General features: G+C 47.7%; 1 protein-coding gene across 4 annotated transcripts in view; it reads right to left on the reverse strand.

Annotated features, from left to right (window-relative positions):
• Positions 1 to 6,631: 6,631 nt before the first annotated feature.
• The window catches only part of SLC8A3 (solute carrier family 8 member A3), a 134,178-nt gene continuing 117,436 nt past the window's right edge, over positions 6,632 to 23,373 (reverse strand). The window contains exons 3-8 of one of the 4 annotated variants that reach the window (XM_032405429.1): positions 20,986 to 21,089; positions 16,169 to 16,186; positions 12,123 to 12,247; positions 11,480 to 11,579; positions 9,526 to 9,798; positions 6,632 to 7,142 (exon numbers count right to left, since the gene is read on the reverse strand). In XM_032405429.1, the coding sequence (XP_032261320.1) occupies positions 6,766 to 7,142; positions 9,526 to 9,798; positions 11,480 to 11,579; positions 12,123 to 12,247; positions 16,169 to 16,186; positions 20,986 to 21,089 (997 nt within the window). In that variant the 3' untranslated portion in view covers positions 6,632 to 6,765. Of the gene's footprint in view, positions 7,143 to 9,525; positions 9,802 to 11,479; positions 11,580 to 12,122; positions 12,248 to 16,168; positions 16,187 to 20,985; positions 21,090 to 23,373 lie in introns of all 4 variants that reach the window. The other 3 variants (XM_032405427.1, XM_032405430.1, XM_032405431.1) reach the window with 3 other exon arrangements.

Genomic DNA, 23,373 nt, shown 5'->3' on the forward strand with positions numbered 1-23,373 from the left:
CTTAGTTGGCCTTTTCCCTAGTCACTCTGATGTTTGTTCAGTGGACCATGTATAAAATGGCCTTGGCAACAGAGATGGAGACTACGGTTGAGCTTGAGTACATTGGTCCCATCAACAAGGTTCATCTGGCTCATCCATGGATGAATAGACAACCTGCTAATAGTAACTGATAAGCCCTTCATATGGTACTGTGTACCACAACGATCAGCCAGTTACTTGGTATTAGGTTGATTACATTGGATCATTCCCATCATGGAGGAGGTAGCAGTTAGTCTTCACAGGGAAGGGACACAAATTCTGGGTGTGGATTTACCCATAGGGGTTCTGCTAACATCTCCATTCGTGGACTTCAGCATGCCTTATCCATTGCCATGATATTTTTCACAATATTGTCTCTGATCAGAGGCACTAGTCTTAGCACATTTCCCATTACTCAAAGGCAGCTGGCTTGAGATAATATTGGAATGACCTGATGTAGGCTCAAATACAGTACCAGCTAGGAGATAATGCCTTAAGTTGGGATACTATCCTACTGAGTGCACTTATGCTTTAAAGTGGAGATCAGCATAGAGTGCTGACTGCCCCTAAACCGAATACATAGGTCTGGAGACCAAAAGGTAGAGATGGGGGAGGTGATCCTTCTCATTATTATGCCTAATAAACCCCTTGAAGAGTTTTGTTTTTTGTCCCAACAACCTTGGGGTCAGCAGGTTTGGAGGCCCTAATGCCCAAGGGAGAAATGCATCCACCAGAGAACAAAGTTATGGTTCTGAAGGCTTGGAAGCTGAGCCTGCCCCCTGCTCATTTGGGGCACTTTATGCCAATAAACCAATAAGCAGAGAAGAAGATCACTGCACTGGTGAGGTGATTATCCTAATTACTTGGGGGAAATTGGGTTGTTGCTACACAATGAGATAAAGAAGAACTATGTTTGGAATCTGGGGATTCATTGGGAGTGCCTCTTCATAGTCCCTTGCCTGAAAGAACTGGTCATAAAAAACTAGAGCAATGCACCAAGAATTCAGATTTTATGGGAAGGAAGGCTTGAGTCATCCCACCAAGTGAAGAACCTCATCCAGATGAGATGCTGGCTGAGAGTCTACCATCAAAATGGTAGAAATTGTAGCACCAATATGTGAAAAGACAAAATGCAAGTACTTGAAGTCTTGACCCCACAGCAGGTGTCACATGCACAAATGGTTCCAGGAGCCAGGTGGGTCATGTGAATGAGAGAGGTGGGCTGGGTAGGGGCTCTAGTGAACTGAGAACATAAACCCTCTCTATACGAGGTGGTCACTTATCAGCTCCTTTGGATTGTTGTCACATGGGAATGCCCATACAGTATGGCCAAAGAAACCAAAGTCCACATTTTTACACAAAATATTTTCATTTCAAAACATTAACAATTATTCCATTAAAAAAACACTTCACTGATCAAACACATCAAGCTTCCTGGCCACCAGGTTTTAACTGCTGCCCTATGGTCATGGAAAGAGAAATTGATTGAACGAGGATCCAAGCCAGAGGCGTTGATCATAGCAGAAGAGCAAATAGTTACCACATAATGTAGAACTACCCCATTCATGTAATGTGCAGTTCTAATAAAGGGGATTAGGAAGAAATGGAGTGACAACCAGCTGTGCTGATGTGGTCAGGAAGAACCTGAGACACAGGAAAAAGGACTAAGACTAGATAGAAATCAAAATCTAAGGATTTTGAGGCACCAGAAGAGTTTCCCTTGGGTCACCTCCTTTCCAGATATTTAAGAAAGAATGATGAATTCACTTTGAGTTTATGAGTAAAGGCTAATCTAATTTCTTATAAAGACAGTTTGATCCCCTCTTCTCTTCTGAAAATGTCATAAATGTCACATGATTTACCTACTAGGGCAGTTTCCAGGAATCTTTTTGGGATACTCTTACCCAAGAAGATGTCTTTTGAATCACCACCTCCCTGGGGCCAGGTAATTCTCCATCATTAATAGTAGTTAGACTCCTCAACCCAGATCACTTTACCATTGTGTAATTTCCCCTTTGGGAATTTCTACCAGTTTGGCTCTTACTACATCAGTCCATTCAGCTGCCTCTAGAGGAAGCTCCTTGCTCAGCAAGGATGGAGACAAAGGGGAGGAGGAGGAAACTGAAGGTGGATGAGAGGGCCAGTTGCTGGCTGGTTTCTTCTGCCTTCCCCCCTGGCTGCTTCCAAGGGGCTCCTTCACTGGCTAGATCTGCCTCCTGGGGTCCTCATCCTTTGTTCTAGTGTTTGTCATCAGAGGCCATGATATTCTGGGAAGAGCTTAGATTTGGAGTCAGAAGACTTGTACTTGTGTCCTGCCTCTAAGATCTACATGCTCTTGGCAATAATTTAGCCACTCAGGACTTCAGTGATAAAATAAGAATAATATCTACCTCTGTGGTTCTTCTCCAACTCAAATACATGTATATACAAGGCTTTTTATAACCCCTAAAACCTCACATAGACATAGGTCAGACTGCTCTTGGTCATTGATATTAAAAATATCTATCTTTAATCACAAAGGGGTTATGGTGGAAGCACACATTCATAAAAAGTTCCTTTTCTTGTAAAATAGAGTGGACACTGGGAAGTGTCTGCCCAGCCAGGTTTGTAATTTCCAGTCTCCTTTGCCTTTGGGTAGGATAAAGCGATTAGCGCTTACTAATGGAACAGAAGCAAAAGTAATGCGTCTCACTTCAGAGCCAAGGCGGTGAGAAGTGCGTGTGCCTTCTTTAATTTTCTTCCCGTCTGCCACTGAATGAAGAGCACTCCAAGGCCTCAGAGAGTGGCAGAACCGCAAAATGGAAGGAAATGGAGTTCCTGAATCCTCGTGTGGAAGAAAGCTGAGAACATCCTCACTGGATTATTGCAAGAGTGAGGAACAAACTTTCATCTTGCAAAGCCTCTGTGGTCCTGGGGTTTATTTATTATAGCAGCTAATATTAGCCTCGGTAATAAATGAATCAAGGGAATGAGAATGTGTGTGGCTGAGTCAGTAAAAAGTACTGAAAATGAACATGTGCGAAAGGCTAGCAATGTCTTTTTTCACACTAACACACAGACAGCAGGGCCAAGGAATTCCCAAAGGACATCTGCAACGCCCTGTCAGGTTGAGGTTGATAGGCAGTTTGCTGTTACACACACACACACACACACACACACATATACAAGCATGCACGTGCACATGTCACTTTTGTACATGTATTCCAGAATGCCAGAGTGGAAGATAGAAGTAATAGGCCTCCAAGGCCATTCAAGAGCTTATTTGTAGTTCAGGACACTGATCCAGAGCAGAGATGGAGCAGTGCAGGTCCACAGAACTAAGTAATGGCGGCCTCCAGACCAGCACCCAGGTCTTCAGGTTCCCAGGCTCTTCTTCTCAACCCTCTTTCCTGTTCTCGCTGGTTCATCCTAGCTTCTCCCTTGACAAAGCCTAACATCTACATAATCCAGAAATGACTCAAAAAGGGGGAATTATAGGTCCAAATGGCTTTCATGACTTGGCATCTACCATGTAATCAGCTAAAGGGCATTTTTCATTTTCATCTTAGTGTCTGGCAAAGAACTAAATGAGCTTGTTAGCCAAACCCTTCTCCTTGTCTACTTTTTTGTGTTGTTCTCTGTCCCCTTGAACTCTATACTCCACCACGCCAACCATCGTTATTCCAGGACGACACCATATCCTGTTTTAGCCCTCTTACCAAGCCCCCTCATCAAAAGATTCTTCCTTCGAGATCCTGCTTAAATGTTACATGCTCTGTTTGTCCCGATGCTTCCAGGCTGAGTTAGTGTTTCCCGTGGCACCTCTTTATGGCATTCTTAGAGCACTCGTGACATAGAGCTGTAAATTTTATCTGTACCTTGGTGGTTCATATGCTTCATAGGCTCCTTCCCAACACTTGGCTTTTTGGGAAGGGCAATAGTACATATAATGTCACCCCTCTCTTTCCTGAGTTGTTCAGACCGGGAGTTCAGACAGTTACCGATCCACGGGTAGCCCAGCCGCCAGACACAGCCTCCAACAGAGGATTCTGCCTTTCGGGAATGGCCCTTTGGGGATGGGAGATTGGTCACATTCTCTCCATTGAGAATCCACTCAGAGAAGAGGGACGTCCCAGGCAGTTGTGGGAATGGCGCTGTGCAGTCTTGCCGTGGTGACAGGGCTGTGCTCAGCCACGTGTCAGACAAGCAGAGTGGAGGGAGCATCTTGGGAGGGAGAGGAAGGGGCCTGCTCTGAGGGGAGACTGGGAGGACTGGGGGGACTATGCCGTTTGGGGGAGAGGGAGAGCAGACTGACAGGCTCCTATGGCCAGTTGTGCCTTCTGTCTGGGGTTCCACAGGAACCCCCCACCAGGCCTTTGCCGCATTGCTCCCCCCTACTTCTTGGGGTAGGTTAATGGGTTTCTGTTTCTTGGAACCAAGAGAGCCTTGGTTAAGAAAGTGTTACCTCCCCCTCTGGACTGTGAGTTGCTTGAGGTCTTCCTTATATCACCAGACTGTAGCTCAATGCATCGACGGCGTTCAAAATCCACTTGTCGCATGGATGATGAGTCAACGAACGAACGGACGTGCCTACTGGTAAGAGCTGCAGGGCCCTGTTTGCCTGGCGGGACTCCTGCCCCACCGCGCCTTTCTGATACGAAAGCCTCTTTCCCCTAATCCCCGCAGCTCTGCTGCTTCGGTCCTCCAGCGTCCCGGCGTCCAGCTTTTGATGGGCGGCATTTCCCCAAAGTATTCTTTTTGCTTTAAAAATACTGGGTCTGGAGCACTGGCATCTGAGGGGATGCAGATGCAGACAGGAGATACAAATAGGAGACGACACTTTCACCTTAACCGCATCTGCTCCAGAAGAAACCCCAGCTGGCCCCCTGGACCTTTTCCTGAAGAAACATGGAAGAAGTAAGCTGTATTTAGAGAGATATAAGTATAGCTTTTATTTTTTTTTAAACCAACCCAACATTTCCACGGGCAACTGTCAACATAGCTTATGACATGAGCACTGTTTCTTTTTTAGTTATTTTTTTCTTAAAAAAATGTGTTTAAAATTAAACAGGTGTTTTTTAATTTCTCTTTTTTTCCCTTAAAAAATGTATTTATGTCAATGCAGAAAGCCTAAAGATCTGTGGGCAGTTTTGTGATGACTGTGTGTTTGTGTGTGTGCGTGTGCGCGCACAAGCGTGTGTGTTTTAAAGCCAAGGCCTTTCCAAATTTGTTGGGAAACGGTCTGTAGGCCATGGCAATCTCTTTTTCTATAAACCCAGGCTCCGTGGGATCATAGCAACTAAGATTCCTCTTTACTGGGGCAAGAAATAGCCCACAGGCTGGAAAAAGAGCTTCATGAGGTTTAAAAACAAGCAGGAATGTGGGAGATGAGAAATTCCAGTTCGTACCTTGTGAAAATGCTTTCGAACGTGACCTGAGGGTCCAGGAGAGGTGGAAGGAGCCCCTGGTTTTCGTTATCAACCTCTCAGTTTTTGCATTACCTCCAGAAATACAGTCAGACCTCTTCGTGTGGCGCATTAGGAAGTGAGGGGGTGGTGAAGCTGACATTTCTCCGAAGCACTGACATTTTAAATACAATCTTTCCCCTCAAAGACCTCACGAGGTGGACAGCTCTTGTCCTCGGCCTCAGATAGGAAGCCAAAGATACTCAAGAAGCCATCTATGCTTTTGTCTCCCCAGCTGCCCTTTGTCATCAGGTACCAATCCTATTTCTGTCCCCTATCTCCCACTTGGGGGGTCTTCCTGCGGAAGGATAAACGTATAGACACGGCCACAGCCAGACAGACGGAATAAACTGGAAAGGGCACGGAAGGGAACCATGACCTTTTGTTTTAAACTGGATGTCGACATAAGCATATAAAGCTCCTCCTGCCCCAGCACTAACCCTGGTTCTTCAGCGCTCCTCGTGAGTGTGCAAACACACTACCACCCGAACAACATCCCTCTCCCACTGAGAAGAAAAGCGGACTGGGGGGCGGGGTGCAGGATGGGCTGGGGCCAAGAGACAGCTGTTTCCAGGGAGAGGGGGTAGGGGGAGAGGGGTAGGGGGAGAAGGGGATGGGGAGGGGAGAGAGGAGGGAGGGGGACAGGGGGAGAGGGGAGAGGGGGGGGGGAGAGGGGGAGAGGGGGAGGGGGTGCGGCTGAGCGTCCTGCCTCTACCTGTCCGCTCCCGCCTTGGGTTCCCTCACAGCACCTTTGTTAACTGACTTCAGAAAGAAAAGACAAAAGGAACAAACAATGAGGACACCTGATGGGAAAGCGAGCACAGTAATGGCCACGACGACAGCGGCCTGGGGGTGGGGTGGGAGGGGAGGACTCACTTCCGCCCTCGCCAGCTGCGGGAGAGGGTGCGGAGGTGGCCAAGCCGACAGACAGCGGAAGCCCTGCCCCCAGGGAAGCAGAGGAAGCAAAGGAATATTGGGACGGCGGGCGGCGGAAGGGTCTGACCTCCGCTGTGGGTCAGGGACATGGGTGGGGAGATGCGGGGGAGGTGGATTGTTGCTGTCGGGGTTTGTACTGAATTAAATACTTCGTGAAGTGGGTGTTTCCTCCACTCTGATTGGTTAAGACTCTGCCCTTTCAGTCCCACTGCGGGGGGCGGGGGGAGGGCAGGTCGGCGGGGAGGGGGTCCCGGGGCTCGAGTCCTGACGCCGCCTCCGCGGGCTGCTCCCCGGCGAGGCCGCGGTGGCAAAGCGCCCTTCCCTTAGGCAAGTCCGAGGCGTGTGCTGCGGGGGCCCCGCGCGTGGCTCAGAAGCCCCTGATGTAGCAGTAGGCCTCCAGCGTGGCAAAGAGTATGTACAGGAGCCACAGGCTCACGAAGAGCCACGTCGTGGCCAGCTTGCAGCCGCGAGGGCCGCCCAGCTCCCCGCCCAGGTGCGGCCGCCGGCGGTACAAGAGCACGCTGATGCACACGAACGCGAAGATGGTGAAGAGGGTGACCGAGAAGGCCAGCGTGCCGGCGGACACGTAGAACTCCTGTCCCTGCAGGGCCCAGTAGATGGCGGCCACGGACCAGGCCAGGCCGATGCCCAGGAAGACGTTGATGGCGTTGCTGCCCGTGACGTTGCCGATGGAGGCGTCCGAGTACGTGTCCTGGATGGCGGCGGCTTTGCTGGCAAACATGTCTGGAAAAGGGAGAGACGGTGGGAGCTGCAGGGAGCCTGAGACGCGGAGGCTCCTCCCTCCCCCCCCATGTGTCCAAAAGGCAGGTGGGGCCCCAGGCCGAGCTCAGGAAGGAGAGGCAGGGGCTTTGCCGTGAACGGGCTGTGTGGCCTTGGACAGGTCACCTCACTCCTCTGGGCTTCACGTTCCTCATCTGCTGGGGCCTGAATAAGGGCCTATTGGTCCTGATACTTACTCAGTGGGTTTGCTGTTCCCTTTGGATCATTTTTTTCCGTTAAGGGGAGTTTGCTATCCCATGATGATCTGCCCAGGGAACCTTGGCATCCTGGGAAGCTGCTGAGGGTAGATGCCTGATTGTAACCATCACGTGGGGTATCAGCTCACGTAACACAGTCATGGGCGATGCCCCTGCATTCGGCATTGTGTTAGGGGCTAGATTTACGGGGACAGAGGACACGCCAGGGAACCATGAGGTATGGACTCAAGGAAGACAGGGCTCTGCCTCTGTCGTTAGTATATGGGGCACAGGGCCCTGCAAGCTGCTTGACTTTAGATGTTGGCGTGGATTGTAGGCATTGGAAGGACTGTCAGGGACATCTAGCCACCCTTTGATTTCACAGGTAAGGAAAATAAGGGTCAAGGAATCTACCCAAGGTCACACGGGCAGTTAACAAGACATATGGCCCTAAAACCCTCATGGAAGGGCCCTTTGCATAGCACCACCCCAGAGAATTTCGGGCAAAGCCATGAAATCAGCTGAGTGCACCACTGCGTAACCTTTGTCAAGCCCCTAATGCTGCCAGCCACTCCCTGGGCCAACTGCAAGGACTTGGAAGTGTCCCAAGCTCTCTCCTTGCCCGCTTGTCCTGCCTTGCCTCCTTGTTGCCAATTTTCTCGGATCTCCCAGAGAAAACCTCTTGCCTTTTCTTGCCTATGACCTTGCTTTTCCGCCTCTGATCCTCTGCAATTTCTTCCCACGTGTGTTCCTTTTTCCCCTGTGGTAGTTCTGCTCCTTCCCCTCTGATAGTTCCAGGCCCTAGAGGCCTAGAGAACAGAGATCACAGGGCATCTCCTCCACAAAGCCTTCCGTGGATCATCCGTCTAATTTCTTACCACCTGACACATTTCCATGAGAGCCAAGCCTCTTGCACCACCAATGTACAAATAATCCCACCACTCCGTGCTGGGATTTGAGGACGCGGTTTTCCTAGAGTGTCATGTCAATTCAGTTACCCTCTAGAAGGTTTTATTCTCTTAGTCCAGGAAGGGTTTCCCTGGGTCCAGCCAGCAGAGTCCTGTCTGATGGGACTCAGCCTAACCCTCTTGGCGGAGGATGCTCTCTCTTCCTTGCTGTGGTATCGGGGAGGCTCCCTGGCAGGAGCTCAGGCTCCGATGTCCTGGACACCCAGCTGAACTAAGTCAGGAGCCTGAGCTAACACAGCCTTCTGCGGGCTAACTGCTCCTTGTCATTCCAGCCCAGCTTATATAAGCCTTTCTTGGAAGCTATCCACGACCCAGCCCAGCCCAGGTCCCCCTGTTCTATGCTTACACAGCACCTCTACTCTCTTGTCACTGAACTGAGATGATTTTAATTACAGGAGTTGAGTGCAGTTTCTACCAGTAGCTGCTGAACTCCGCTCAGAGCGGGGAGTGCACCTGCCCGCCTCCCACGATAGCCTCAACGACTAGCACAGGACTGCATCGGGCTCAGTAAATATTTGTCTAATGAATGAATAAATTCATGCCTGCTCTTGTTCGTCTTTGGGTGTTTATAAGAAAAGAATATGTAATTCATCATATGAAAGGACAAGAGCTCACTAAGCTTCCTCTCCTGTCCCGCCAGGAGACAATTTGTACTCACAGGTGTCCTTCTAAGTGAGGAAGCCAAGAATGCTTGTGAACATTTCTATTGTGACATCTTCAAGTGGGCTAATCTTTAGTCTCGGTGGCTGCCAGAGACAAGTGGGAGGAGAACGCGTATCTATAGTCTTTGAATTACGTTGTTTGTGGCCTTCATATCATGTGGAGGTTAAGAAAGTGGGCCACTCACATGGGCAGTTGACTTAGCTCTGTGGGCCTCAGTTTTCTCATTTGTCATGTGGGGATAATAACGATCCCGATTACACAGGGTTTTGGTGAGCATTACAGAGAGGAAACCTGTAAACTGCGTAGCATACACAGTGCCCGACACATCAAAAGTGTTCAGGAAATGTTAGCTCTTGCTAGTAATTGTTTTCATTAATCCCTTTGGCTTCTGTGCACCTTTGGGCAGAGGCTCTGTTAAGCTCAGATCCGAGATAGTAAGGAAGATACTGAGGTAAAGTGGAGGGATCCCTTGGACCTGGTAATAACCTCTCTGCGAACCCAAGCCCCCCTCACTCTTACCTGGCACAGAGGTGCCAAATGCCACAAAAACGACAGCGGTGACGGAGTCCTTGAGGCCAATGGTGCAGCCAAAGTGGGAGGCCAGGTCCCCGATTATGGCCGTGAGCATGCCAATGATGAGAATGGACACAACGAAGCAGGCCCAGCCATGGCAGTACTCTGTGGGGGGCACGCAGGCAAACAGCACCTTCCAGAAGACCGTCAGAAAGTGCATGACGTAGTCAAAGCAGGACGGCAGCCTCTCCTCCCCTGACTCGTCCTCCTCCTCGTCCCCTGCTGCAGACCAGATAAAACAGGCCCCAGGGAAGGGCAGCGAGGTCAGATCCCCATTCAGCAAAAAGTCAAGTAAACCCACGTGGCAAGCATTATTAGCTGGCAGGAGATTCCAGCCCTCTCCTGGGCAGTAGCGTGGGCCACGGCCTGGGCGCCAGACGACACTGGGGAAAGGGGAACCGAGTGGGGGTGCCCCATTGGTTAATGTGAATGCAGGGCACCCGGGAGGGTGGGAGGGAGAGGACAGGGGAATAGGGAGAGAAGGGAGAAAGAGAGAGGCTGGGGAGGGGGGGGAACTCGGGAAGGACAAGGCAACGAAGCAGAGAGGAGGGTAGAGCAGGCTGCGCCCGGTTGCCTGGGCGAAGAAAAGCGAAATCAGCCGTGTGTCCGCTCTTCACTGGACGTGGGCGGAGCGCCTCCCTAATGTTCCTGACATGCCTGCGGCAATAAGCTCGTGGTTCTGGTGGCTATCCGTCCCTGGGGGGTCGGCTGTCCTTCCAGATCATGTGGGCATACCAGAGACCTAGCGCCATCCTCCCGATAGCCCGTGGGACAGAGCAGGGCTGGGCCCTATTGTCCTTGCCAGGAAACAGGGGCCAAGTTGCCCGCTCAGCAGTCCGGGAGGAGAGGGCATGCTGAGGCCCGCTGGTACCTTGTCCAGGGCCACCTCTGTTATGTTTGACACAATCAGGGGAAGCTAGGGTTTTAAAGAGCAGGAGTTAGGGCGCTTGAGTTCCGGGTGCAGCTTTGCCAGGAAGAGGATCAGTAAGCTGAGAAAAATCACCCCTTATTTCTAAGCCTCAGTTCCCTCGCTTGAGAAAGGAGGGGGTTCGTCTATAGGGTCGCCTATATTCTGTTTATTGTCCCCTTAGGGGCAAAGTAAGGTCATCAGAGGGGGACCTGGGGGGATCTGAGGCGGGCGACGTGAGACGTGGGGCAGCAGCTGCCGCGGCCACCCTCTCTTCCCGGCGGTACTTCTGCCCTGGCTCCCGGGCCTCAGGCATGGGACCCTGTGGTTGCTATGACAGCAAAGCCTCATGAAGGCGGACAAGGCCAGCGGAGCTGGGCAGTACGGGGAGGGCTCCGCGGTACCGAGAGGCACTATGGGTGGTGGTGGAGAGACCTCGTCTGGGGCCCTGGCTGTGCTCTGGGCCGCCACTGAGGGAGCCTGTCAGTGAATGGCCACGGAAAGGTCTGGAATCACCCAGGGTGGAGGTTTGTCATTGTCAATGCAGAGATTTTACAAACTCTGGACCCCCATGTCTAATCAGAATAGGCCCCCAGTTTACAGAAAAGGAGGCCCAAAAAAGTGAGAGGAAAGAATGATGGAAACCAGAATTTAATGAGTTCCTGTTTGGTACCAGACTCTACCATTCTACTCTGCTGAGAAAGGTCGAAATGGTTCCCTTTTTGAATGAGTAAATTGAGGTGGAGGGGGGGTAACTTGTCCCAGGTCACACGGTGGGGGCCAGGATTTGAAACCAGTGATAGCCATGCTCTTCTAGCTACCCCATGATTCTTTTCCAAAGTGACCTGATAAACCAGGCCAAGAGCAAGGACTAGCGCTGGGACGCAGGGGCCTGCCCAGAAATTGGTAGCTGCTGATGGGGCTGTGTTCTCCCTTCTCTGGCGTCGCCTGCTTCTCTCAGCAAGGCCGGTGCCCATCTTGAGACCCTCTTACCTGCACTGACAGTGATGGCCTCCATGAACTGGTCCCTCCAGGAATGGGTCCCCACAACCATGGCCAGGTTTGTCTTCTTGATCAGTTTGTCCACCGTATTCTGTCAGGGAGATAAAAACTTGGAATCATGAGGTTAGAACGCTCAGAACTGTTGAGGAGTCTGGTGTTTCAAGGGAATGAAAGATGTCTTGCATTCCAGGTGTATCCACATGGGTCCTGGGAGTAATGGCCTTGGATGATATCTTCTGGGTCAGTCTTTCTATTTCCCTTTTCTTTGGTTGTGATGGTGGATATTGGATACTTAGAGCAATAAAATAGAGCATAACGGTAATGATGCCAATAAACCTTGCCCCGGAGTAGTAAATTTTAGAATCTTTGTTTTTAAAATACAGTTAAACAATAGTGATAATACATCGAGGGGCTTTATAGCCCATTTATTCCATTTGTTATGTTTCCTCCCAATATTCCTAGGATCTAAATGGCCAGCACTATTCCTTCCATGTTACAAATGGGGAAATTGACCCTGGGTGGGTAAGTGATTTGTTCAGTTTCAGCTTCACTATTCAGTGGTGAAACTGTAACAAAACTTCTACCTCCCACCACATTACTCTGTTATTCAATTAGATCACATTTATGGCCTGACCTTGAATTCAAAGGACTCTTCAATGATGACCTCTAGTTTGGGGTGTTCGCCCAGTACTGGCTTTCCCATTTCTGCTATCCTCTTGGCCTCCTCTTCCTCCACAGTCAGCTTCCTGTCTGTCACCTCTGTAACAAAACAAAATCAGACTAGCTTTAGCACATTCACCACTCCCTAGGAGTCTAAAGCTCAGAGTATTAGGCATGGGCAGTGGGCACAAAGCAAACTTCTCTCGAGAGTAGGGACTTCAGGTATTTTTTAGTGCCTCTTTCTATAACGTGCTGAACGTTTTATGACCATCAGACCCTGAGAGGGTCCCCTGAGGGCCTGGAATAAGCATTCCTATTTCCATTTTGTAACTGGGTGAGCAACCTGACCCAAAGACCTTCCAAGAAATAGCACCTATTGAAGTCCCCAAGTCATCTGATGAGATATTGGAGAGTTGAGAACAAAAGCGTTTAACAACTTTGAATTGTTGAGCCGGACTGTTCAACTACTTGATATAAAAGTTCTTGGAGATCAGAACCACGTTAATCCAAAGGATATGTCTACTGGTCCCCCCCCCCCATTAACATCTGTTTCCAACACCGTTCGGATGTGCCCTCTATAGAGAAGGGAGGAATATCTACACTCCATACAAGTGAATGTTATCCCCACAGTGAGAAACTTGTAAGATTTCCTGAAAGATTTCCTGATTTTCCAATGAAAGATCCCCAGGATTTCTGTAGGAACCAGGCACATTTCTTCTGGAACAGAAATACTCGTTCAGTCAAAACCAAAAGGAAGCTCTTCCTTTACTTTTTTTTGAGGCATTCCCTGTGTCCCTCAGCATCTTGACTCATTTACCAGAGGTCCCTTCTCAGGTTGAATGGTGGGAAAATTTTTCCACTTCAACTGGTGAGTCCATTTTAAGACCACTTCACCATGAAGACATGTTTTCTGGATTAGAGTGAAATAGAGATTGAATCTTTTTATTCCCCTTTGATTAGAAAATTGCTCTTGGCAGCCTGTTCCTTTCAGAGATCATTTAAACATCTTTCCTTCCAAGTCCACATTCTTACATGCAATTAATTCTTTTATTCAGTTCCTTAATTGCTTTCATTCCACATAATGAATCTCCTATGGGAATCCTTTAGTCCTTGGATAATCTCAAGGACAAAGTGGGTCAGAGGCCAAGGAGGTCTTCTTTTCTCTCTAACTCGGGAATCGGTGAAGCGTAGGGACGGGTGAGACTCGAGCTCTTGAAGTTGCAAGGAAAAGAATTCACTGGAAAGACGATAAGCCAAGAGTGTAAGTTACCAGAGAGGCTGTTTTATATAAGGATTTTCTTAGTTGTCCTGAATGAAGATGGGAAGAAAGTATGCGGAGGATTCCTGAGCTGGCTGTTTCACTCAGTGCTTCTCGCACCAAACACAGAAGGCAATCCCAAAATGTTTGGGAGCTGTCCGTGGTGCTGTCCTCCTGCTAGTGTTGGTGACAGCTTTCAGAAGCAATTATTTCTCAAGGATCAAAGTCCTGTCTATTTCTAAGTAAGCAGACACCCTTTAGCAGCCTAACTTTATTCAAGCCATTGATTCTGAGTCTTTTATTAGTTAATTATGAAGGTAAATCTGGGTACACTTAGGGTTCTGGCTATGAAGTCAGTGATCCTAGAAGCCAGACTGCAAGCCACTCTGAGAAATAGCCTTTAGAAAAATACTTATAGATTCTTTAAAAGCAAGGGTACCTTTTTCCTCTACTTGTAGGTTTTGGCACCATATCATAATGGCTATCCTAGCAGTGACAGTATTATTCTACTCCTCCCTCCCCGATGCCCCCATGTCATACTTTACATGTGCCACAAGAACTTTATTCCAAGATAATGACCTCTCCAGTGACATATAAATGTACCTGTCTAACCCCTTGTCCAGCTATCAGTCTGGCACTATATCCATCTGGCAGGATATTGATCTACCTACTGACCTGTCCACCCCTGTGGTGACAGTCAGTTTTTCCATTTAGCTTTTTGCAAAAATCTCTTTGACAAATACCAATCCTCTATCTTTGGATCTCCCACAGCCCCACAGAGGTACTCCATATATATCGGTTAAGTGATTGATTCACATGCCTTTAAATCAACTCTGATTTAGTGTCTTGGTTTGGTAGAAATTCCTGCCTTTTTCTATCTTTGTAATGATCATTCTTTTACATTCAAATTAATTTCCTGAGAGAGTGAAAAGTCTCAAATCTAAAAGTCCATAATGATTGTGATAGCTTGTTTATGTAACTCCTCAGAATTTCAAGCGAAGAGAATAAATGATAGGTGATTTTGATATTTGGACTGCCTGAAGAAACTCTCAGATCTCAGAAAAGGGGGGAGGCGTGCAGAGAGAGAGAATATGAATAGGATGAAAGATTGAGCAAATATTGGAAGAACAAAGAGCTTGCTAGGCCAGACAAGAATAGATTGCTGTGAATGCTTTACAGGTATCCTCAGAAAGAAATGGGGCAACGCCGCTAGTGCGCTCAATCCCAGGTCCCTGAACTTGGTGGTGTAGCTCAGAATGAACATATTTACTCTCTGTCTTTCACCACCAGGCATTGTTAATCATGTTTGCCTGTCTGCCCAGGAAAATTCAAACAAGAATTTGAGATTTCCAGTGAATTTAAAATCTACCCATGGGCCCCTAGATTAAAAGTTTACAGACTGAAAGATCTAGAAAATGATACCTTCTTTTCCTATTTCAGCTTCTATTGGTTTTTTTGCAAATATGTTAAAAGTACAAGAAAGCCCAAATTAAATCACAATCTCTGTTGTGTGTATATATGCATGTGGTTGGTGGTGGGGGTGGGTAGAAGCAAGAGTTAGAAGCCCAAATACCTCCTCAGGCAAGAAGGTAAGTGAATTAGAGAAGGAATTCCCAATGCTATGGCATTAATACCCTGGGGGAATAGTGGAATATATGGGGTCAGTACAAAGAGGAAGCAAATGGCCAAGGAAGCTGGAGTCCCTTTTTTTCAGAAAGAAAAAAATGTAGGGTTTACCTATTTTTATTGTTGTTGTTTAAAGGTTCCAAGGAGGTCAATGTCCTTTATATATTGCCCCTTCTCAAAACCAAGGTTCAGCCTATATGTAATTTTGAATACCAGTGAATTCTGTAAGATGTTTTGCCTCTCGAATGCTCCTAAAATTTGTTATATGTTCAAAGAGCTGATGAATTTAAAGTGTTATTTTAACTTATATTGAGACATCTTGTATAGCTCACTCTGCCTGCACTGAGAGTTATAGTATTGCTGATATGCTGGAAATGCTTTCCTATCTGCTCACAAAGTTGGATGTTGTTTATGATTTCATTCCACTGATGCAAGCATACTCTCAAAGAAGGTGTACATCCTACAACAGAACCTAGATTCTGCATGAGAATATGTCCAAAATAACTTCTCCAAAATTTCTATTTCCAGCCAGATAATTGTCCCCACCACCCATAATATCCTAATTCTTTTTCGTGTTCATGACACATGTGACTTCAATGACAAATGAACAAAAGTTCTAGCAATTTAGGTCTCAGCTGTAATGAGATGGAAGATCCCCAGGATCAGTAAAATTTGAGATTTTTCAAAAATTGCTTTTCATGTTCTCAGAGCAGCTCCTGATTATTTTCCCCTGGTTCCTTCAAGATCAAAGTATTTTCTTTCAAATCCCATCATGATCCCATTAGGAGATTCAGCCCAGACTCTCATCCTTTCTTGCCCTACAACATGAGAGGACAGATGAATTAAGACTCAGGAGAAGTCTATGACCCACTGTCTGTTTGGTAAGTTTCAACTCTCTTCCTGGTCCCAGAGAGGACCAGCTCTGCCTTTACCCACATCCGCTGACAGAAGTGGTGCTCAAAGAATTGTCTACTTCCTCACAATTACTTCAAGTGGGGAAATAAACCTCTCAGTCCTTAGGAGAACTTGTCAGGTTAGCTCGAGCCTGCAGTTCCTACTAAATCAAAGGACATTGGTCTTAAACTAAATAATGGCACTGGCGAGAAGTAGAAAAGAGGGGGCAAGACACCTCTTACCTGGAGACAACAGGAGCGCTGTTTGCAAATGGGTACCAGACAAGGGGAAGAAAGAAAAGGAAAGAGCATTAAGGTCCCATCTTGAAAGTATCCCCAGGCTTTGTGGTTGCAGCAGGATAAGGAAGGCAGTGAGCTTAGTGGGTGAGAGCTTTGCAGCCACATGCAAAAGGCAGCATTTAGGGCATGCACAGCACCAGCAAGAGGCATAAGCCACTGGAGGGACTGCTGAGCACCAGAGCCCTGCAGCCTGACTTTCCCCGCACCTTTCCTACAGCTCTGGGGGCGAGGGGAAAAGGAATGAGGATGGGGAATCCATGTGAGCGGAGCAGACACAGAGTTGGTCATTCGTGATCTTCTAAGAAATCAGGTTATCATATCCATTCTGTAAAGGAATGAGGATCCAGTTACCATGAAAACTGTAGAGTGTAGCTGGCTTATCAGTGGGGCATATGACCCTGGGGCTTGAATAGGAGTTCAGGGTCCTGAGCAGTGGCCTACAAGAGTGGAATAGTGCTCAGTCCTGTGTCTTCTATCCCTAACCTTATAACCAGATCGTGCTTAGCTTCCCAGTGCCCATAACACTTCCATGGCCACAAATAGCTTCCTAGCTACCACGTTGGCCAGAACTTTGAGTTCTGCAAAATGTTTTCTTTGAATGGTTTATCTTTTTATGGATACAGCCTGGAGGTTAGGGTAATACCATTTTGTACTACCTGTGCCTAGCAAAGTCACCGCAACTAGTAGGGGTTCAGCTGAGGTTTGTTTTTTGCCACGTATTTTGGCAATTGTATTTTTTATAGATCCTGTGGGGCTGCATCTCTGGATGGTGGTGTTTTTGTTCCAGAAAGGACAGGCTAACTAGGGTCCAGGTATTCTGGACCAGAGAAACTGTCATACAGAAAGCTATTTGTAGATGGGAGATGACAAATAATAAGGGCCCTACACGGGCTGGGAAGCTGAGTTAGACGTACCTAACGCACGGCATTCCTAGGTCCCGAATTTGGACTTACGCTAAAAAATTCTTGTGACATACCATATTTTCCTCTCAATGGTGTCTCAGTACAGCCCCACACTCCCTGGCTCTTGTCAAATAAAAGTCTGGGAACATCCCACCACATCCTCCTGATATAGCTGGTGACTGACAGTGCCGAGGAAGGAGCGGGGGTGGTGTCTGTGAATTGTTTCTTCTAAAAATCTCTAGGAATGCAACTCGGGCCAGTGATCCACCATCTCACAGTCACAACCACTGAAGACACGTGGACTGAGAATTTTTATGGTATATAAGCAGAGCAAACAGCAGTCAACTTTTTCTGGTTTCTCCCATAGGGAATTCCAAGGGGTAATTGAGTGAACCTCCTTGCTACATTGAGATGGATAGGCAGACAGACAGATAGCAAGAGAGCTTGTTCATTCTGCTCCTTCTATGGATCTGTACGGAAGCAGAACCCTTCCTGGCCCTCAAGCTCCAGGGGAAACCAGAAACCCGAACACATCAGTGACCCCAGGTAGACCCACAAGGGGTAGCTCTTCCAAAAAGGCCCCTGCTGCCCTGGTTTTCACTCAGAAGTCCCTCCCAAGCCAGGATCATCTCTATCACAATGAGAGGGCTTGCAGTCAGCTGGAATGGTACCATTGTCTACATGAATTTGAGACTTTCCACTTAGCAGTTATAGATGGGTCAGCGAGATCCAGATAGGCCAATTCTGAGTGACATAATACCTTCAGGGTGTTTTTCCTGCTGCTGATGATGAGAAAATCTGCAGCTGAACTTTCCCCTGTATTGATCCCCAGGGTCAGGTGAGCATCATTTATCCCTGCTCAGACACCCCAGGGACATACAGGAAATAGCATAGCTCTGTGAGTAACTGGAAGCATCTGGGCAGCTTGTCAGGGTGAGCCCATTGATGTGGTAAGAGGGGGCACAGACAGGCCCCACGACTGGGGAAGAGTGCTTTCCTTTCCACATGAGGCTCCAAGTGTCCAGCCCCGACAGCCTTGACCATGCTGCTCGGCGTTGCCAGCCAATGTCTACTTCTGGACTAGAGCACTTACTCTACACCAGAGCAACCATGTTTCCTATTCATCCTCCCTTTTCCCTCCTCTCACTTATCCAGAGCATTTAATCTCACCTCTAAAGTCTGTTTTGTTTGCCAAGAATAGAATCTGCTATTTCAAATACAGTTCTTCTTTTTTTTTTTTTTGGTAACGCAAACGTCATTTTGACCATGCAAAGTCTATGCTATTCTGAATGCCTAAGACTCTCCCATACAGCAGTAATCATGAAAAGACAGCTTCTCACTCTGAGAACAGCAGGGAATTCTGAAAATCAGGATGGGTTTTCATTTGATTCTGAGTCTAGACAATCAAGTTGTATGACCTTTCACCTTATGGTCTAATGCCAAAATATGGGAAGATGTGAAGAAACTGAAAACAGACAATAGACCAGGAGGTCAGGAAATGCACATATTTCCTATTGGCACCTTCCATCTTGGCATCTTGGTCACTGGGAAGACCTGGAGGATCCTTGCCTTCTCACCTACTCACTCCCTAGGACTAAGCTCCACTAGGACTTTGCTGACATCTCCTTGAACAGAGTTCAGGGCAAAAAAAAAGGTCGGGGGGAGTAGCCAAAGGCATTTGCATTTGGCCAAGTCTCTTGAAGAGTGCAAGGTGTATCCTAGGTCACTCCCTGTCCTGCTGTTGATCAGGGTTTATTGGGGAGGCAGAAAAAAAAGGGGAGGCTTCTTTACTGGTGGAATAAAGTCATGGATGGACTTTTAACCCATTCTTTTTGTCTGGAGCCACTGCCTTCTTTCCAGCTACCCTGAATGATCTTTTGTGCTGCTTTCATTTGCACCTACATAGCAGAGACTATGGAAATTGATAAAGCTAGTTTACAATGGCCTTAGGTGTCTGCTGCATCCTCTCAATCATGAAGAGGAGGAGTAAATGCACAAGGGAGGTGGGAATGAGGTAGGGCAGGTGTTGAGACAACTGAGAATATTCTCAGTGGTTTGGCAGAAACACAATCTAAACAATGGAACTAGAGATTTTTTTCCCCCACACTCTGGCAGTCAGGCTCATGGCGACATCCTATCAGGTGGCAAGGAGAGGATGAGTAATGGAAGATGGAGAGGGCTTTTGCCTCTAGAACACTAGGCATGTCCAGACCTGGGTGGACACAGAACTGGTCAGATCTGCAGAGAGAGTCCCCAGAAGACAGTGAGAACTGATCAGTCATACCTGTCGATAAGACTTTAGGAGGATCGTTGCTGAATCTCTTAGATCTGTCCTTGAATGAAAGGCTTTATGCTGCTCTTTGTCATGTGAATGTGAAGTAGTTGCAGAATAATCACCCTTTTTTGACAAACAAGTGGGTCTCACTGTTCCATTCTCCATGAGGCTCCCAGAAGCATATCTCTCCTGAAGGGGAGTGTGAATGTCCTTCTCTTGATATTTCCCAAGAGCACCTTTTCCATAACCACATATATTCCTCCAACACTTTCGAAGTAGTGGTTTCCAATCATTTTTCTTCAAGGGAAGAAATCTTTCCTTACATCTTCCTTGGTTGCAACATAATCAGTCCCTTAGGAATGGAACCCTAGCAGGTATCCCAAGATGCGTGTCTTGAGGAAGGGAGGAGATGAGGCCACTCCCCTGGTGTGGGATGAGGGTTATCTTGGGATCTGGGCGATATGTCTATTTGCAGATGCCAAGCAAAGGCAGGCTTCTGTGAACTGTGTTGTTTCTCAGGGATCAACACCAACTACACCATTTAGAGGCCCTTCTCCTATCAGAAAACCCATAAGTCAATACTCTGGGTCCGCCCAATGTCAGTCCTTTTCCAGGGCCCTCTGGCTGGGGAGATACCCATATCTGGAATTATTTCCTTCTTTTTGCAGACTCCCAATTTTCTGCTTTAGGGATTGCATGGTCCTAAAGCAACCTGAATAAAGTTCCCTCCTTTGGGCTTGGAATAAAGGTAGAATGAGATGGGCTGGATGTCAAGGGGAGGAAGAATAGTTCAGGACTCCAGATCATATGACTACCTCAGACACCAGCTCTCAGAGAGGTCTCAGAAGCTGTGGCCTCTGACACTTGGTATACCTTTTCATACTATGGTCTCCCCAGCTGTGAAATAGTCAGATAAAACACTTACCTCCATGAAGGGCAGAGGGACCTATGAACCACTCTGCAAGTGAATAACCTGCCAAGCACTCAAGGAAGGTTGGGGAATGCAGCACAAAACTGTCAAAGCGTCATTGCAACATGGGCCCCAGCCTCCACCCCAGACCCTTCCCCCATTCAATCCAGGCTCGAGGGTGAGGGGTGGGAGGGCAAGAAGGTAGGGAAGGGGTACAGACATGCATGGCATCACATTCCTTTCTTTTTCTTCTCCTCCCCACCCACCAAGGAGTTTCCACATTTACAGGGTCCATGTATGTGTGGGGGCTGCGGGGGAGAGTGCAGGGGACAGTGGTGATCAGATTATTGGAGCACAAGGTGGAAGGAAATAATTCAGTAGGGTAATGAGGAGTTGAGGCTGCAGCGCTGTCCAGAAGGTGAGAAAGGAGGACTGGGGAATCAGCTAAGGCTAAGAAGGCAGAGATGACACCGAAACAGGGTGAGAGCGAGAATACAGGAGGGAAAAGAATAAAAAAGTCCATTGGTCAAAAAGAGGAAAAAGGAAAAGGGAAGAAAATGGGGGGAGAAAAAACAGAGTTGCTTTTTGTTGCTGTTGCTTTTCAGTTTAAATTTTTCTCTTTCTTTTTGTTGTTGTTGTTTTATTTTGTTCTGTTTTTTAAAGAATCTCACACCTGATATTCCACGTTCCATCCATTTCGGTTCACCAAGGACAATGAAGAAATTCTCTTGCCTTTCGTATTCCTCCTCATCTACTATTTTAACCCTTATGGTTTTCCTGTAGGGACAACAAGAGAGAGAGTGTGTCGACTGGGTCGGTAGATTGGTTGGTCATTTGGAGCACAGCCTTTAAAATCATTCCCCATTACTCCTGGCGCATGCAGCCCGGTCCCGCCATGGTGGCATTTGACAGGACTATGGTGGATTGTATTTTTCTCATATTAAAAAATGGTCTCAGCTTTTCTTGTCTCCTTGGTCGTAGTTTCCTTATGGGTGTGAAGGAAAGGGAGCCAGGAGGCAAGGAAAAGTGGGCAAAGGAAGGGTTCTAGGAGGACAGGAGGGAAAGGGGAAGGACAAGGAGGGTGCTGGTGGGGAGGAGTCAGTTTAGATCCTGCCAATGGTTAGTAGGAAGTGAGTTGGGCAGCACATTCCATTGGGTGTCACATGGTAACTGACATTTCTTCGGGAAGCAGGTAAACTACCGGCCCATTGGGAATGATCCAGGGCCCTTCTCCAACAGGAAATATGCCAATAGTACCTAGCTAGGGGCTCGTTTCCTTTCCTGTGTCTACACTCACTTCTTATGTGAGCCTCATAAAGAAAACTTTAAAAGTAAAGTATTTATCAGGAAGGGAAACGAGAGAGAGAGAGAGAGAAAGGAAGGGAGAATTCTAACATCTTTGTCATTTTTGATCTCAGGGCTTTGGTGTTGGGAACTAAAATAAGTATGTATTAACCACAATATGATACAGGACTCCTTTAATATTTACAGCGGATGTACTCCTAGGAATATGTAAAGAAAATGATATGTCAGGGGCACCTGGGTGGCTCAGTCGTTAAGCGTCTGCCTTCGGCTCAGGTCATGATCCCAGGGTCCTGGGATCGAGCCCCACATCGGGCTCTCTGCTCGGCGGGAAGCCTGCTTCTCCCTCTCCCACTCGCCCTGCTTGTGTTCCCTCTCTCGCTGTCTCTCTCTCCTCTGTCGAATAAATAAATAAAATCTTTAAAAAAAAAAAAAAGAAAAAAGAAAATGATATGTCATCAAATTCTAAATCACCTCTGTACTTCTATCATATAGGGCTGATATGTCCCAAGGCTGGCTTCCTTAAATGCTGATTATCTGGGGCCTGGGGAAAATGGTGAAGGAGGTCTTTGTTCATTTCTGGGCGTGTCAACAAAGCACAGTGTTTTAAAAACAAATCATCCAGGGAAGCGAAGTTTCCTTGAAAATCACTCCCCTTCAGAGACTGGCATGAGGCTGGCTCAGGCCAATTGTCATTGGAGAAGTTGCTGTGGGGGCCTGGATCATCCCCCTCTTGGTCCTTCATGGAACCATGGTGGGGTTGGCAGGTCCCAGTAGTGAGCCATGATTTTTGTTTTCTGGCTAGCTTTGGCCTGGGACCTAAATGCTCTCTAAAGGGCAAAGCGGTGCTAACAAACAATAACCTAAAATGTCTAATCAGAGCCTCTGATGTTCGTCTTCTATTCCGAAGACACGCTCAGCTTTGCTATCTGCGAAGTGGCAGACTGACCTGAGGTGGTTTGGTGGACACAAGATTTGCTGTGCATTTGTGTTTTGTGTGTGTGTTTCACAAGTACACTTTTGGTTACCCTTTCTTGGCACCATTTTTGGACACCTTTACATACTTTGCTCAGGAGAAAAAAGACAAAGCTAAATGACTGTCAGGAAGAATTTTCTAGGGGCGCCTGGGTGGCTCAGTTGGTTAAGCAGCTGCTTTCGGCTCAGGTCATGATCCCAGGGTCCTGGGATCGAGCCCCATGTAGGGCTCCTTGCTCAGCAGAGAGCCTGCTTCTCCCCTGCCTGCCGTTCCCCCTGCTTGTGCTTGCTGTCTGTCTCTGTCTCTCTATCTCAGTCTGGTTCTCTCTGTGTCAAATAAATAAATAAAATCTTAAAAAAAAAAAAAGAAGAATTTTCTAGGAACTTCTCTCTAGGCCCTAGATATGGGAACCTGGGGCTACCCAGGAGCTGTGAGCCTGGTAGTTTTTCTCCTGCAGGGACTCTGCTGCGGGTTAGGAATGGGTGCCCTGTGACCAAGGGCCTGGCTGGAGGGACCTGATTGATGGCCCTGCCAGGGAAGGAACGTTGCCCCCGAATACTGGCGGCTCCCCTCGACACAGTGGTCTGTCCAGAAGAGAATGTTCTGACTTGCCTATCGGAAGTCTGGGGTGTGTGGGTCATTTAAGTTGAAGGCAAAGGCTCCATCTGCTCTGAGAAATCCTGTGATCTCGTGGGAAAGCCTCCACTCAACTCAGAAGCCCTTCTCCCACCATTCTAACCCTCTGCCACCACACCTAGATGTTCTTTGCAGGGAAAACGGAGT

This window comes from Phoca vitulina, unplaced genomic scaffold, assembly GCF_004348235.1.
Source record: "Phoca vitulina isolate PV1807 unplaced genomic scaffold, GSC_HSeal_1.0 scaffold7, whole genome shotgun sequence".
In the NCBI taxonomy this organism is placed as follows: domain Eukaryota; kingdom Metazoa; phylum Chordata; class Mammalia; order Carnivora; family Phocidae; genus Phoca; species Phoca vitulina.